At 38.2% G+C, this 16011-nt stretch overlaps 1 protein-coding gene across 1 annotated transcript; it reads right to left on the bottom strand.

Moving 5' to 3' along the window:
* Window positions 1-1671: 1671 nt before the first annotated feature.
* golga7bb (golgin A7 family, member Bb) lies at window positions 1672-15597 on the bottom strand. Its single transcript, XM_044135535.1, has 6 exons — window positions 15330-15597; window positions 14642-14809; window positions 9542-9667; window positions 9056-9208; window positions 5457-5558; window positions 1672-3985 (listed from the first exon to the last, which is right to left on the bottom strand). Exons 2-6 carry the CDS (start codon window positions 14651-14653, stop codon window positions 3902-3904), a joined length of 477 nt encoding a protein of 158 aa, XP_043991470.1. The 5' UTR covers window positions 14654-14809; window positions 15330-15597; the 3' UTR covers window positions 1672-3901.
* Window positions 15598-16011: the final 414 nt, after the last annotated feature.

Below are 16011 nucleotides of genomic sequence, written 5' to 3'. Positions count from 1 at the left end.
TCATAAATGCAGTACAAGATAAATAAAGTAGCAATAGTGGTACATTATTAAATGAGCTACCCATCGTTGTTTAGCACTTGCAGAATAGTAAGCATTCCTTAAGAATAAGGATTTCTTTGAAAATGTTGATCTTTTTTACATTTTAAGTTAATCCTAATCACATTTTTTTTTAGAAATCACATTTTATGATTGGCTGTCTGGTTTGCAAATTTAAGACTGATTATACACAAGTGACTTTCTCACTTCTTAATCTCTATACTTTGGACAGGGATACTATTAAATATGTAAAAGAAAAAAAAAAAAAAGACTTTCAGACCAATTGGAAACAGTACCTTTTCTGGAAGATTTTCATACATCAGTAGACTAATATATATATATATAAACTGATAGATTATTTTTGTCAGACTCATGATTCTCCAACTCTAATCCCCAGGAACCACTGACATGCTACTTTAAGATGAATGTCTGTTTCTAAACATTTAAATAAAATGAATTGCTCAATACTTAGTCTATGCAAAGCTTAATCATAGGCTGAGGAGTTGCAGTCAGAGACTCCATTGTAGCTTGTGCAACCGGCTGAGTAACATGGCCATCACCATGTTGCTACACTCGTTTAAGACCTTTTAAATTTGGCCTGTTAAAAGTTTTCCCTGAGAATCATTGTCATCAACTTGGTTTTACTGTCAACTTCGTTAGCTACAGTATCAAAACTCTCAACAGATTTATAGACAAATCAATAATGACTAACAAATGACACAACCCAGCGTCTTCGTCTGCATTTAACTGCTCCTTTTCTTAATGACCATATGAAACAAATTACTAACATCTAGTGAAATGGGATTATTGTATCACATATCCAATATCTTCTATTCACAAATGTATACAATCAAAGCTACAAAGTCGTATCTGCGCAGACTGTTAACACTCATTTTAATATACATTGTCCAATAAGCTTCTTTATGTGCCTTTTGGCAGTGTTAAGTCACTTTTAAATTGGTCTGTCCATCAGCACCAGGTTGGATATCCATTCCACCAGTATGAAACATGAAGGCATCAAAAAAACAAAGCACAGGAGGCTAAATCCAAGCACATCGAAACTCTTGTGGTATAAATGTCTTGCTGGTTTAGATCAGTTATCCAAGGGTTAAAAAATGTCAAACTATTCACAGAAATAAATTAAAACACAGATCTGCTGTGGCCAGTTTACCGTTGAACATTCAGTAACAAAAGACAACAGCATCATCTGCTGAAGTAGCACTAAAAAACCACAACAATGATAAACATAGACAAACAAAACGAGTATTGTGTTGATACTCTGTCAATATGAAAATATTTGCAACATTATGGTCACACTTAATGACGCTAAACAACCATGATTGATGGTTTTCCATATGAGAGGCAGTTTAAGGTAACTGTGTCCTTAAAATTGTGTTGCTGCTAAATTTTAAGTTCTATTAAGTCAATGAAAGTTCAGAATTTACCTACACTGTCCAAAGGAGGTCTTTCCAAAGAGAACACAGACTTTTCACATTAGAAATCTGCTAATTTGAAAACAAAATGTATCTTTTAAAATTATAGGCAGAATTTAAAAAGTTATCCATGTAATGCAATTTAGTACACTAGAAAGTAGAATTAAATTATTTTAAAACACTGGCCGTTATGAGATTTCAAGGATATGATAACCTTGGTTTTACACAAAACCAAGGTTTTGTGGTTTTTAGCTTTAAAAACCCACAAACGTCATATTGCTCCTACTGTTGCTTGAAAAATTTTACATTTTCAGAAGAACAACTGTGTTATTTATTTGGCCTTATTTGTATTTTATGCATAGACTTAAGCAATAATTTAAAATCATACTGCTAAATTACAATTGGTTCACAAATAAATCTCGTCCTTATTGAGCAAAACATTAAATGTTTCCATTATTCTGTTTTTTAATAACATATATATCAGATTTATTGGCTGACAGACTCTGCTCATGTAGTAGTTGACTGCACAAAGACAGGCTGCTGTTATCAATAATAGTAGTTTTACTTTGGAGCCTTGGGATAACAAGTCATAGTGCCCCTGTATTTTTACCAGGAACAAAATGGTGCCATCACTATGGGACATTTTATACTAACATATATATTAGCAATGTGGGGCTACAAAATAGGGACAGGAATTGATGAAGGTGTAAGATAGACTTGAAGCTTACAGCTTGTGTTTCAAGCCATGACTGACATGTTTTTATGACCAGAAGTATTTTCTGACAGGTGGTTTCGTCTTTCTTTCTTGTAAGCCAGAGAAAAGTGAAGTAGTCATTTTTCACTCTGCAGCATGGTGGAAGAGGGGAATCACAGCATTACTCTATGCTGCAAACAGCTGGGGAAAACTCTGGTTGCTCCAGTATTTTAGCTCGTTCTAACGTCTTTAAACTGTAGGAAAGCCACAGCAGAAAGATTGTGCAATTTTTAAACCATAAGCCAACTATCTCAGAACATTGTAAAATGCAAATCCATTTTATCTAAACTTTAAAACCCTACAATGGACAGAACTTTCTTTTCCACATTTCTTCTTCTCTGAGTGTGCCAGTTGGATGCGGTGCATTCCAAGACTTTTTATATTTTGTCTTTTTGTTGTGTTTGAATTATTAACACAAGCTGCATCTACATAACAGCCGTAAACACAGGCTAAATAAGGTTTAGTTCTTTAACTCTGTGTGGGCCGATTCTCCTGCGAGCTCCAGCCCTCAAACAGAAACACATTTCTCGGCTTAATGACTGCAGAGTCTCCAGCTTCACTGATAACAGCCCACTCTCTTCCAGCTTTATTAGGAAGCCAGTAAGTATGTTTAGGGAAAAGGGTTTCTGACAGTGTTAAGATCTGCAAGCTTTCATCTCACACTAGACTGCAAGTGAATTCAAAATCATAAAAACTGCCAGACATCAAAACTATTATCGAGAGAGAAAGCAAAAAAAAAATGTCCAAACCTCTGAATATGTTCCCAGAGAGCTGAAACCATATTTCCTGGCTTTTTCATATCCAAACTCTAGAATAATCTCAGTGTGAGTAGAAAAGCATAAGCACATGCTGCACACGTATGTGTCTCATTGTATATACTACATGTGCACACATGTCCCCTTCACTGCATATACTGTATATCTAATGCTTGGGTGTGGTATGATGTAAATATGTCTGCATATATGGCCTGCAGCTGTGATGCAGATCACCTAATCCACTCTGATGAATAAGAAAGATAAATAAATCACACTGTTCTTAGTTTGACATTTATGCCAAATACCTCTGAACGAAGCCTTGGGCTTTGGTAAGCCCAATTTGCCACCATTCAACGCGACTTGACCTCAACTACCTGAAACAAATGCAAGAACACCGTGTCTCCTGGGGCTCAGTAACTTATCCTCATTTTAGATGCTGGTGCTGCTGGAAAGACTTTTGAATACCCTGACTATAAATGAGCACAGAATAATGACAGTGAAATGATACTAGTCATGCACTGATGACAGGCCTAAACTCATGTCAGCCTGCAGACAACGTTAGGACATAAAACATACATGACGAAATGGAAGAAAAATTATTCACTTCTTTTCAAAAGTAAAAGTTTTATCTTCTTAGACTATGGATTTTGCATTTTGTCACAAGCTGATATGTGGGTTTTGTTTGACATAGGTCGATTATTTTAAGTAGCCACAACTTTTATACAAGCCAGATCCTTGTCCAATGGTGGTTAGTCGAAGGTCTCAACAGGAAGAGTGTGTAAATCTTGTGGATCACCTCCTTGGATTTTTCGTCTTTCTGCTCGTCTTTAGAACCTGGTGCTCTCATGTTTCAACATGCGGATGTTGGTGAGTGTCCCGCTGCCTCTGTGGTGGTACCCGTAAGCCTGGTGCTGCTCCTCCAGTCACCGAGCAGTGCCGCACGATGACATGCTGCTGCTGGGACTAGAGCCGCTTGAGCCCCGGTCCTCAAACACGCTGATCTCCAGCTGGGGACACAATGAACGTCAAGGATTATACAGATAAAGAAAAACACAAGAGAGGAGCACGAAAAGGGATGTCCTAAAGCAATATCATTCTGTAATCCCCTATAACAGCTATGGATATTGCCATGTCAAAGCTTTCTGCACAATGACAGTGGTGCTTTACCTGTGAGGTTCCTACTTTACCGAACTGAGAGGGGGGGGGGGAGAATGTGGCAATTAATGAGGATGATGTCAATTGTCAACTTTCTGCAACTGTTTATCAGTGTTAAGTTGGAGACAAACTGCATGTTTTATTATTATTATTATATATATATATTTTTTTATCACTGTTATCCCTCCTTCCCAATTGAGGAAAGTCTGGATGAGCCTGAGGTTAGTCATCAGGGAACGTTGGCACAAAAATCTGCCGTTGTGAGAGGAGTTGAAGACTGGAGTCCGCAAACGTGTGAGGGGAACAAACCGACCTAGATCGCAGTTGAACAAACATGTTTGAATTTTTTTTAGGCTGATCTGGATACAATCGGGTAGTGTGCACTGATCACCGACCCTGCTGGAAATGCGTGTTGCCCACAGTCAGTGAACAGCATAGACCGGGTTTATAGTTCAGCCATCCAAGGAAAGATTAAAGTAAAGCCAACGCTGCTCTGCAAGGAAAAGAGGCAGTTGAGGTTGTTCAGGCATGTGATGTGAATGAAAGCAGGATGCTTCCCACTGTAAGGTCTGTATTTCCTCTCTGGTTTGTGAAGATGTCTGGATTCCTAAGAATAAGCTTCAGTATGTCACTGTGGCAAAGGAGGCCTGGGATTCCCTTGAGAATAAGTAGAAGAATTGATGGGTAAATTAAACGTTACGGGACTCACTGACTGTAAAATGGTCTTCAACATTTATTTGTAGTTTTAGGACAGCACCAGCTACATTGGTAAAACTTTGCTCTTTGACTTTTAGTCTCGTTTTTCAGAAAGTCATTCTACGGGAAGCTAGTGTGATGGTCTGTTGGGCACATTTTTCTTTCTCCTGTTGCCTGTTCTGGGGTCAGTCAGGAAGACAATAAAAAAACCCAGCAGTGCCATGAACCGCACAAAGACATTTAGAAAACTGTCACTATAGAACGGTGAAAGTGCTTGGCTCATTTGTAAAAATAAGACTTTCCATGACGTCTGCCTGCTAATATTGTTAACTCTTGGCTTTTAGTTAGTTTCTGCTTTCAGAATTTCCTTTTAGCAAACCTCTACAAAGCTGCCATGTGTTCGATTTATTCCTGGAAACAAGGAGATGTCGAACAGGTACCATGGAGAACTAGAATTAAAGATTTATTCAAAAAGTATAAATTATGCTTTTCTTATGTCCAGGTATCCATCTCTAGAAAGTGCTTTGGTAAAAGCCAGTCTCTCCAATTGCCAATCTACGATCTAGACCATTATACACTTTTGTTTATTGTTCACAGAAAGTATAGCAGCAGCTGAATGAAGGATACAACCCTCATTCCTCTCTCTATGGGGTCTGTGAGCAGCAGACCTCTCGGAGCGTAGATCTTCTCATTCTGCTCCTGGATGTAGCCTGATATCTTCTTCAAGACCTGAAATAAAAGGTGGTTGAAGAGGTTTTAGAGGAGGACTGACATACATCTGGTTTTAATCCAGATTTCATTAGAAACATCCAAAACTCTTTGGATGCAAAATCTAAACACACAGTTTTACAGAAGATAATCTAACAGCTGCACTAACTGGGGGCTAGTGCCTGCATATTACTTTTTAAAGGGTACTGTGACATGTAATGGCCATGGATAGTCGAGAGATCAACCATCAGATTGGATTTAGTCACTTAATCTCCTGCAATGTTTTGTCTCAAATGGAAAATATGAAAATGGAAGAAATTTGTTCATCTTGTAGCAAATGCATATCCCTGAGTCTTTAATTCCAGAGAATCAGAATATAAACTTAAAATAATTCTATTATAGTTAAAGTATATCCATATTTTTTTTTAGCATATTCCTAACCACTCAGGCTAAGCATGACTATAAATTGAATTGCTAAAACTGAGGAGCTCCTTTCTCTTTCTGAAAATTTCCATCTTGAAGCCGTGGCTCCACATGGAACAGATGACTCTCTCAGGCCAAATGTTATGCCTTGGCTAAACATCAGGGCAAACTGTCTAAAAAAGTAAAGTGGCCAGTTTATTTACATTGTATTGGCAATGAACCCACCCATTAGTTTTGCAGCAACTGCGCAATAACCACAAAGCGGTGGGGAGGAAATTGTGCACTTCAGGCTATGCCTCGACATACAAATTTAAACTAGCATGTCTGTACACAAAAAAACAGTTGCGAATAACCTTTGTAGTCTATGTTTGTTGCTGATAGGTTGCACCAAAGAATTGAACAGTCATGCTAAATTAACAGATAATGGCCTGATTAGAAGAGAGCCTCAGAAGTACATCAGACATGCCTGTGTGGGTCCCAGCAATGCGGACATGCCATGCAACTCTAAAATACAGTCTAATTATGTCACTAAGATGCACTTCATTCAACTCAGCCTGGCATTTATTAGGATCACTGCTATAAGAACAACGAAGTCAGCAAATCTTTTTTTTTTTTTAAATACCACTTTTCTCAACATTCACCTGTTTACAGGCTTTAATAAGCAGATCTTGAAAGTGTGATCAGTGCTGTCTTTTGATAGGGGGAACACGGATCATTGTGGAGTTCGGATTTAAAAGACAAACACAACATAAAAAACACAATTATGTCATCTTGTCATGCCCAATCAATGGGAAATGACTTTTAGTGCTACTGAGAGGTAATCCGCTTTGTGCACGGGTGCACTGCATTTTATCCTGCCTTACAATCTGAAAATATTTTTCCACCTTTTGATTGATGTGGAGACATCATACTTAAAAATCAGCTACTTTTCTGGCATGAGCTCAAAGCCGTGGCAACTTGCTTTCTCTCTGGTTGTCATCGCTCTAATCTTTTATCCACTCTACAAAATCTCATTAAAACTGAAATCAGGATTCTAGCTGTGCTGATCCAAAATGTTGATTTTACTTCCAGTCAGAAGAAACATGTTGGTAAAATATAGATTACTTTAAACCTTAAAAGGAGAGAAGTTTAAATGGTGAATGGTAAATGACTTTGTACTTGTGTAGTGTCTTATCAAGTCCAGAAAACCCCAAAGCTGCAGTCACTCACCCGTTCACACACACACACACACACCCACACCCACACACATTGTGGATTTAACTAAATAGTGGAAATTAACAAGCTCATATTAAAAACTGGAAAAAACAATGGTGTAAAATATTTACGTCATGAAATCAACTTTACTGAATATCTTAAAAGGCAGTAGTCTGGAAATAAATAAATAATGACAAAAAAATGTTTTAACGTGTTCAAGGGAAAAAGCCCTGGGAAAAGCTCAACCCTATTTACTTACAAAATTTGACATTCAAGTATCCTTATTCTAACTGTGTCACTTCTATGCTGGCATGATTATGTCAGCTGCTCTGGGAAGACTATACACACACTATAGAGAAGTAGTCCTCCTCTTTTAAGTTGCATGTAGAAACATCTCTGTGCTTTTCGTACAAACTCTGAACTTGTATTGTGGTAAATGGATCAAACTGCATTTTGATCCATGTTCTTGTCAGCAAAGAAGAGAAGAAATAGGAGATGTACAATGAAGATTCTGTGTGGGGGAGCTTTTGAGGCTTGTTCCGACATGCAGGGAACAATCAGTGCCTTCTGAAAGTCCGCTACGAAGATTGGAAAACCACGGTTGTGTGGCACACGTGAATATGCACACTCAGCTTCAACCTGGGTGGGTATATTTTATCGGCGTCAGTCATAGAGGTATTCATAAAGTTTAAACAGGTAAATAAACAACTCCCATGCGGAGCCGATAACATCTGAGCCTCTCAATGGAGCGGTTCCACCTGACAGGAAGATGAAAGGTGAGTCAGACCAGGCCATTTCTGCATGGCTTCAACGTAGCAATAAACCTGCTTTGTGGGCCTTGGTCAATCTCCCAGTACTCGGCACAGCTTTGATAAAGAAATGTTTACAAAATGCAAAAAGATGAGGGAGATGAATGTTGTGTGAGGCAGAGATCAGAACAGAAAGACATGCTGGAACTTTACGCCACTCCAATCTCATCTGACGCATTGGCAAGTTCACAGAAAACGACAAAGGGGATTAATCAAGCTCACTGTGCTTATGTGTGCGATTGCAGTATGCATGCGTGTGTGCTCTTGTTCCATCTCGGCGACTAACAAGCGGCAATACAGTCATGAACAGGTTGAGCCACCTGTCCTTTCTGAAGATGGACATCTTGCCTGTGCTAAGTAAAACTGTTTTACAGATGGCGTGCCGTGCTTTTCCCGGTGCCACTCATGCGTGGCCTTCAGAACAGGATGTAAGAAGTAGTGGAAGGTTTTAAAGACCTGATTTTATCTCCTGGATTCTGCCTGTTTCCCACTGGAGTGAGTTTTAAAAACTACTGGGTTTTAGAAAGCAGCCAAAACAAAACCAAATGCCTTTCTGTTTTTAAACATTAACTTCTAAATTGCTACACCATCCAGAATTGTCATACGACTTATGAGTTTAATACTAAACAAATACAATTATGTGCTGATTCTTAAAGTTTTATCTTTTAACTTTTGAAATTGAGTATGGTACAACGGACAGTTGATTACTATCACCTTTACAACTAGATGACAGTGGGGCAGAACGTAGATATGTTCATATTACTCTACCACAATTCCCGATTTTTTTTTTAAACATCTACATCATTAACTTAGTGTTGTTGAAAGCCTCTTCCCATTTTTCACTACTGCTTCAAGCTACCAGGGTACAGACACTGGGCCCTCTATTGGTGTTCAATACTTAAATGTCAGGTCTGGCAGCATTTCTGAAAACATTGCATTTTAACAAAATTATTGATGTCAGTCTCTTGCCGTGCATGTAGATCTGAGGATTGTTAATAATACACACTTTACAGATGAGAAAGAAGTTTAAATCTTTTGTCTTTTCACAGGTATATCTCAAGTCATCAGGTGAAGACATTTTAGACTTCTTACCTTCTCATAGCGTGTTTCCATGCAGAGGAAGACGATGTATGCTGTTGCACAAGCCAGGCATCCTTCCAGGTATGACTGACCACCAACTTTCTCAGCCTCCACATAATAAGAGTTCAGGGTCTTTACTGTCTGCTCAAGCAGAGCTCTCTCTATCTAATAAACACAAACAAGGAGAGAAAGTAATGAGTGGTATAGCTATGGCAGACTGGGAACACAAGAATATTTAACTCTCCCACAACAACATAAACAATCTGTGCATCTATTGAGAAACATGTTAAACATGCCTGCTGCATTTTACTCAACCCAAAATAAAAATTTTTTGATAAGAATTATCACACTCTTAAAGCTTGTATAATCTGAGATGGAAAAACATGGGCAGAAAAGCAGATTAGTTCAACAGGCATATTTGCTTATTACACTAAAAGGATTTAATTTTAAGCTGCAACATGTTGCAGTTGTTTCACAATCATTCGTTGTAGTTCTCACCCTGTTGTCGAGCTCTGTGGGGAACTTGGTCTGGAATCGGCACACAGTTCCTTCGCTGTAGTCTCGCTGTATGAACACCTTTGTTACCAGCGATGCAGTGTGCTGCATCTCCTGGAGGTTATGAAACTTAGAAGACACACAGCAGTGGGGGAGGAAAAGGATGTGTTTCTTTAGATTTAAGTCCAATCGAAGTCGCAAACAGTTCTAGTTAAACAGCTCATCATAGACATGGATGTCATAATAGTTTAGGGGTTTTAAATGATACAATATTAGCTGTTCTTTTTCCAGCATGGAGTAATTGAAGAAACACATACCACCTAAGTGATTCTTAAAAACAAAAAAATGAGTAGACATATTTGAGTTTATTTTGAATTGTTTCCAATTCCTCAATGTGTAAAACTTAAGACATGCAGACTCAAACACACTCCAACCTATATTTGTGGTAATGTTAGTGGTGGCAGCTTGAATCCTGACTGCATTCTAGAGGGATATGTGACCATTCTACTTAGCATAATTGCTAATCTTCATTTTAAAAACTTTGTTTCTTGGTTTTATGCATAGTCAACAAATTCATTAGCGTTAACGTCACTGAGAAGGCCATTCAGGAATCTTAATGTACTTGTGTTTAACTGTCTTCGATGTGTTTAGTATTATCATCCAGCTGGAACAACCAAGAGAGTCCAAGTTTACACATTCCGACCCAAACTGTCACTCTCAGATGAAAGAAACTTGGTTAAAATGTTCAGGAACAACCCAGAAACACAAAAAATGCTGGAATACCAACAACTTCACTGGAACACAGTGAAGACACGCCACAGCTTGGTTCTGAACAAGGAAAAAGCACAGACACCTTAAAACTCAACTAAAGTTTGCAGCTATTTATACAAATATGTTTTATATATATATGTTTAGAATTTGAAAAAAAAAAAAGTTCACTTTTTTCTATTTTGGTCGTTCATCTGTATTTTCTGGCAACTCAATTCTACAGAGATTTTTATTATAAATGCCAATAAAGTGATGTGAAATCATCTTGGCAGCTTTTAATTAACTAATGGTAATGGCCCAAATGTGAGAATCTCATGTTTTAACAGCAGTGTAGGCTTGCAATGGCACCCTGACTATTCCTGGAGCTACAACAGACCCAGTTTCAATTACAGCAGCCAGAGATGCTGCTCTTTGCAGCACTTTGCTAGTAACTGCTATGTTTGGCATCAAAACAGGCACAGTAATCTTGTCTCATGCTGATCTAAATTACTTCTCCCAAGAGGTTGGCAATTAGCAATACAGAAAAAGTATGCAAGTAGAGATGGGAAATAGGAAGGAGACAGAGAGAAACAAAAAGAAAGTATAAAAAGATACAGCAACACATATGAGGTTGTCCTTCAGGTTATATGTATATAATATTCTCCAGGAACGCAAAAGACTTGTCCATTTGCCGGAATTAACTAGCCAACTTTTAATCCATGCTCCTTTTGCTGAGCTTTGGTTGCCACAGCAGTCTGTTATTATTGGAAGGTAGTGAGTCCATGTAAGCAGACACAGCACAGAGCCAGTCTTTCATCTCTTTACAGAAAAGGCCAACATCAATCTCAACCAGGAATAGAGTCTAAGCTTCTATTTTCATCCACTAGCAGCCAGAATCATCTCACAGCCAGAGCTTTTAATATCTGTTTCTTTGCTTTCTGTGCCTCTCTAACATAGTGTCTATCTTTGGGCCAAGATGATACATCAGTCATTCTATTAATAGATGTAATCATGAAGACACGCTGCAGCTTTGTTTATTCAAATCAGCATCAGCTGGCCCAACGTCAACCTCATTATGTTTACATAGGTTCTTTGTTTTGCAGTGCCAGAATGGGAAATAATGTACTGTTTAAATATAAATCACCAAAACATCAAAAGATGGCTAGAACTGATTAATAGTTACTAAATACTAACGAGGAAATATCGTAATAGGGAGTATTAAGTCTTTCTTCCAGCAGGACGTTTTTCAAAAGTGTCCAAAAGTAGGAATTTAATATTAAGATCAGGAGTCCTGAAAGCCACGCCTCAAAGGCCAGTGTCCTGCCAGTTTTAGATGTGCCCCTGGTCCAACATACCTGAAGTAAATGAAGGAATTACCTCCTCAGTGTGCGGTCATGTTCGCCAGAGTCCAAATGACCTGATTATTCAAGGCCTGGATTGGAAGACCCCTAATTTAGAGATTTAAAAGGCACTGGCACCGCCAAACAAATTGGAATACCACTAAAAATGTACTTATTTCAGCAAGTCAATTAAAAATGTGAAATGTATAAATTCACTATACAAATAACATCACATATTTAGTTTTGATTGCTCTTTTTTTTTTTTTTTACAATTATGACATACAGCTAATGAAAACCTGTTTCAATTACTCTGAAAATGAAGATATATAACAAAAACAATATCAAAAAATATTTTCTTAAAGTTGTCTCCTGAGTAAAAGCTATATTAGATATATTTTATGTGTGTTTTCCATTTACATTTCAGTTGTTGAAATAAATGACCTTATAAGGTTTAAATCTTTGAAAACACAGGAGTAGAGACTGGGAACAGAAGATTGCTACCACAAGAAATACTTCCGGAAATAAAATATCATCATTAGGTTTTCATAAAACTCAGGTGTAGAGATAGTTTTGTACACATGCAAGTGTTTTTTAATAAAGAAAATAAACCAAAGGGAACTAAACTAACAAAGGCAAGCAGATGGCCAGAGTCACAGGGGAAACAATTGTGGCTAACAGAAGAATGCTGGAGTGAGTGAAAAAGAGTGAGGAGCTTAAAAAACCTGCGGCACCGTTGCCCAGCCTGAAGGTCTTTTTGCCTGGAGGCTGAAGAGACAAAGTGACCCACCAGTCAATTCACTGGAGGGAATTGTGAAAGAAGTCCACTTCAACATAAGTGGCCTTCATGTCATGCATTCGATTGTGCAGCTCCTAAAAATTTCCACAAATGTCTTCCCATTTGCCACAGAAATTAGAATCATTTCCTTTCCTTTGGCATTACGTAAGTTACATAATTAACGTCAAATAAAGATAAAAAAGGAAGTCACATGAAATGTGTTGACATTTTGTAGAAGTACAGGGTAAGCCACTAAAACTGCATTTTACAAAAGGACAAAACTGTCATCAGAAAAGACTCTGGGGAAGCTTAAAAAAATGACATGCATAAAGAAAAGAGAAAGCCTCTGGCAGAGAACTGATTAAAAGGAAGAGGTAACATTTTCTTTGTCGCTTTTTCCACTCTAATGACATCTCCTCCTTATTATTTCATTCTAGCTTTGTGTAGTTCTCGCTAACATGACATGTTCCCTAGTTTAGTCATTTTGATTCAATGAGCACACAGCTGCAATATGGGTGAGTGCTGCCAGTAGGCAGAGGACACACATACTCAAACAATAAGAGTATGCAGAGGAAATGCATTCAACATTAGACAGTTCATTTCTATCTCTCAACAGTTATTTCACAGCGAGTGCTCTTTTTTCATCCTTTTTTAACTCTGTAAGTGGCCTCCTGTTAACCCTAGGGTCTATGAACTTCTGAAAAAGATTGAAATGATAGATTAACAACTGTGAGACCAAAGCCAGAGGAAGAAATGTCTTTTTTGTTTATTTTGGAAAAGGTGGAATATTGTTTTAGCTGGACTCTTTCTGCCAGTTTAGTCTTTAGTGCAGTATTCCCAAACAGTTCAGGTCCCAAGCCAAAGCGAAGCTACTGACTGGGATCAGGATCTGGATGTAATGATATTAGGCGATACAAATGTAGACGCAGAGCGAGCCAACTGATTTTTAATAACGTTATCCAATGATTTCATGCAATAAACATAATGGAAGGATTCCAAACATGCACAAGAAGCGGTGCTTATTTCAGAGTTTGGTATTTATGGTTTTAAACTGCATCGGTCAAATCAAATTATTCATATGCTGGATTAATGAAAGATCATGAATTTAAAAAATATATGTGTGTTAGTATGCACGTACATGTATTTCTAAGAAAATTATGGGATTTGGAAAAGAACACCAGACAATAAAATAGATAAAACCTAAGAAAAAAAAACAGTTCCATGGTTTCTTCTCAACTTTAGCTTTATTTTTATTATGCTTAATTTACTATTTTCACTGATCAATAAATTGGGGCAATTCTGGTATACATACATCTCCCGTACCCACATGTACTGGACATGCTTGCATAAATTAACCCATAGGCACATCAGTGCCTGGATGAGTGTGCTCTCCCAACCACACAAAGTAATAGCTGCACCCTCTTGTGAGATCATCACCATGATAACTCAGCCAGCAATGTCTTCAGCATTATGGTGACATTACCAAGGGCACAGAGAGGGGAGGAAGATGTGCTGCTGGCCCAAGAGCTACCAGGCATTACTGGATCTAAAAATAAACCAGCAACTCCTGAATGAGGCAACTAGTTGTGCTATTAGTCACAGCATGAACAAGAACATTGTTGTTGATCTTGAATTAGATTTGTAAGTCATACGTAACGACAATGAAAGAAGATTAATCCAAAAGGTGTTCAGGGTAGAAAACTGTTTTGCTCGGCTCTGAACTGTGTCAAAAGGATACACTTCAGCTAAAAATATTTATTAAGCCTTGTAACGATGAGTAAAAACATGATGTAGATGAAGGTAAGACGGGGATTTGTATGTCCCTGATGCTGAATAACATCAAAATAGTCATTTTCATAAACAGTGCAATCACATTCTGAATCAACAGTCTCCACAAATACCTACTCAATAAATATTTGCATGAGTTGTAGTAAAAAAAAAAAAAGAAAGAAAAGAAAAAAAAACCTAAAATGCGAGCAAATTGCAAAATGTTAGTAGATATTAGGGAGGGAATATAAATAAAAGAAAAAGAACTACTAAATAAACAAACGACTCTCTCCTGTGTTCCAGAATCAGTCGAATATTCAATCAGGTGTGCACCACATTCGGGACACACATGCATCTGTCTGATTCAGTTTGCAGCAACGCATCCCCCACCTGCACTTGCCGGGATAAAAATAAGAATGGGTAGCAATGGAGTCTATGAGGGAATACTAACAGAAGCAGCAGGAAATCCCTTACCTCTGTTGTCATGCTGCAGTGAGAGGGTGCGGGGTCTGTCCCGTGCTGGGCGCCGTTTGCTCGTGTTGTGCGGGACAACGGTGATGCCGTTGCTGCTGCTGTAGAGCCCGAGCGCGCGAGCTGCCGTGCACGTGTTGGTGAGTGTCAGCGAGACTGCGGGATGCGGTTCTGGCGGTACATGGAAGACAATAATCTTCTTTAGGACTTCATAGTAACAAGCAGCTGTCTCTGCATAATGTATATTCTAAATGTCAGCGGTATATGTAGGTTAATGCATGGGTTCTCTTGTGGACTACCCTGTGATTAATAAAAAAAAAAATAATTAAGGGATCCACAGTTGCTTTTAACCAAGGACTTTATTTGAGAAATATTTATTTTAGATGCAAAAAACAAGACAGCAATAATACTGTCGACTGTTGGGTTTTTATCCATTTTGATAAAATATGGTCGCCTCAATGCATGTTGTTTATGCTGCAATGCATTCTGGGTAAATTATGTATACTTGGTTCGATTATGCAAGCCAAAACAGCAATGAGTTATGTTGTTAAGCCTTTCCAATTTGAACCAGAGCACACTGAAATTGATGGGAATGTAGAAATCAGTAGGAGTAAACGGAGGAAGAGGAAAGAGTTGGACGAAGAAGCTGATGTTCACTGCTGCCACCTTTAGCTTCATAAATGACACGTACTTCTGGTCAGACTGTGTGATCCGATAAGTAGTTCTGTAGGTAGCTCAGTGTCCATTTCAGTCTTCAGTTCGGTAACAGATGTTTAGGTGGTATCGGTGGTTGTAGCAATAGCTCCGTTAGCATTTAAAAAAGCTCTAGAGCTGCTTGTCTTGTCTGTTTTTCCCAGCATGCTAGCCGGCAGCGAGGTTTTGGCGTTTTGTGGATTAAAAACTGCTGGCACGGTATTCGCTTTTAGCTAGAGAGGGTAGCAACCACCTGTCAGATCCTTCATTGGTTTTGCTTGTACAGGCGACTCAAAATCTTCTAGAAAAAATTGTTTAAGGCAAAAAATGTCGGTCCTTCTGAAGTTGTGTTCAGCTCTTTCCGACTGTGCTCTTTTTTTCCCATGTAGGAAGTGATCCAGATTCAGAATCACCTCAATATCTTTTTTTTTTTTTTTTTTTTATTACACCCAATAGTGACGCAGTGTCCCATTGTCTAAATGTACACCAGTCAAACGCAATGCGAAAATCAACAACCCATGTAAAGTTAGCCTTGCTGTGTTTTCTCGGTAGATTCCAGTACAGAACAAACTCAACCATGCCATCAGCTCAGCATACATTGTTCAGGTGAAACAATGGCAGCCTCCATGGATAAAAAATATCCATGGAAAATATTGTTAACTATTTTAACAATAACTTGT

The sequence above is a fragment of the Gambusia affinis genome, linkage group LG13, assembly GCF_019740435.1.
Source record: "Gambusia affinis linkage group LG13, SWU_Gaff_1.0, whole genome shotgun sequence".
Taxonomy (NCBI): Eukaryota; Metazoa; Chordata; class Actinopteri; order Cyprinodontiformes; family Poeciliidae; genus Gambusia; species Gambusia affinis.
Note: the sequence above shows the minus strand (reverse complement) of the source record. Positions and strands in the feature narration are given on the sequence as shown.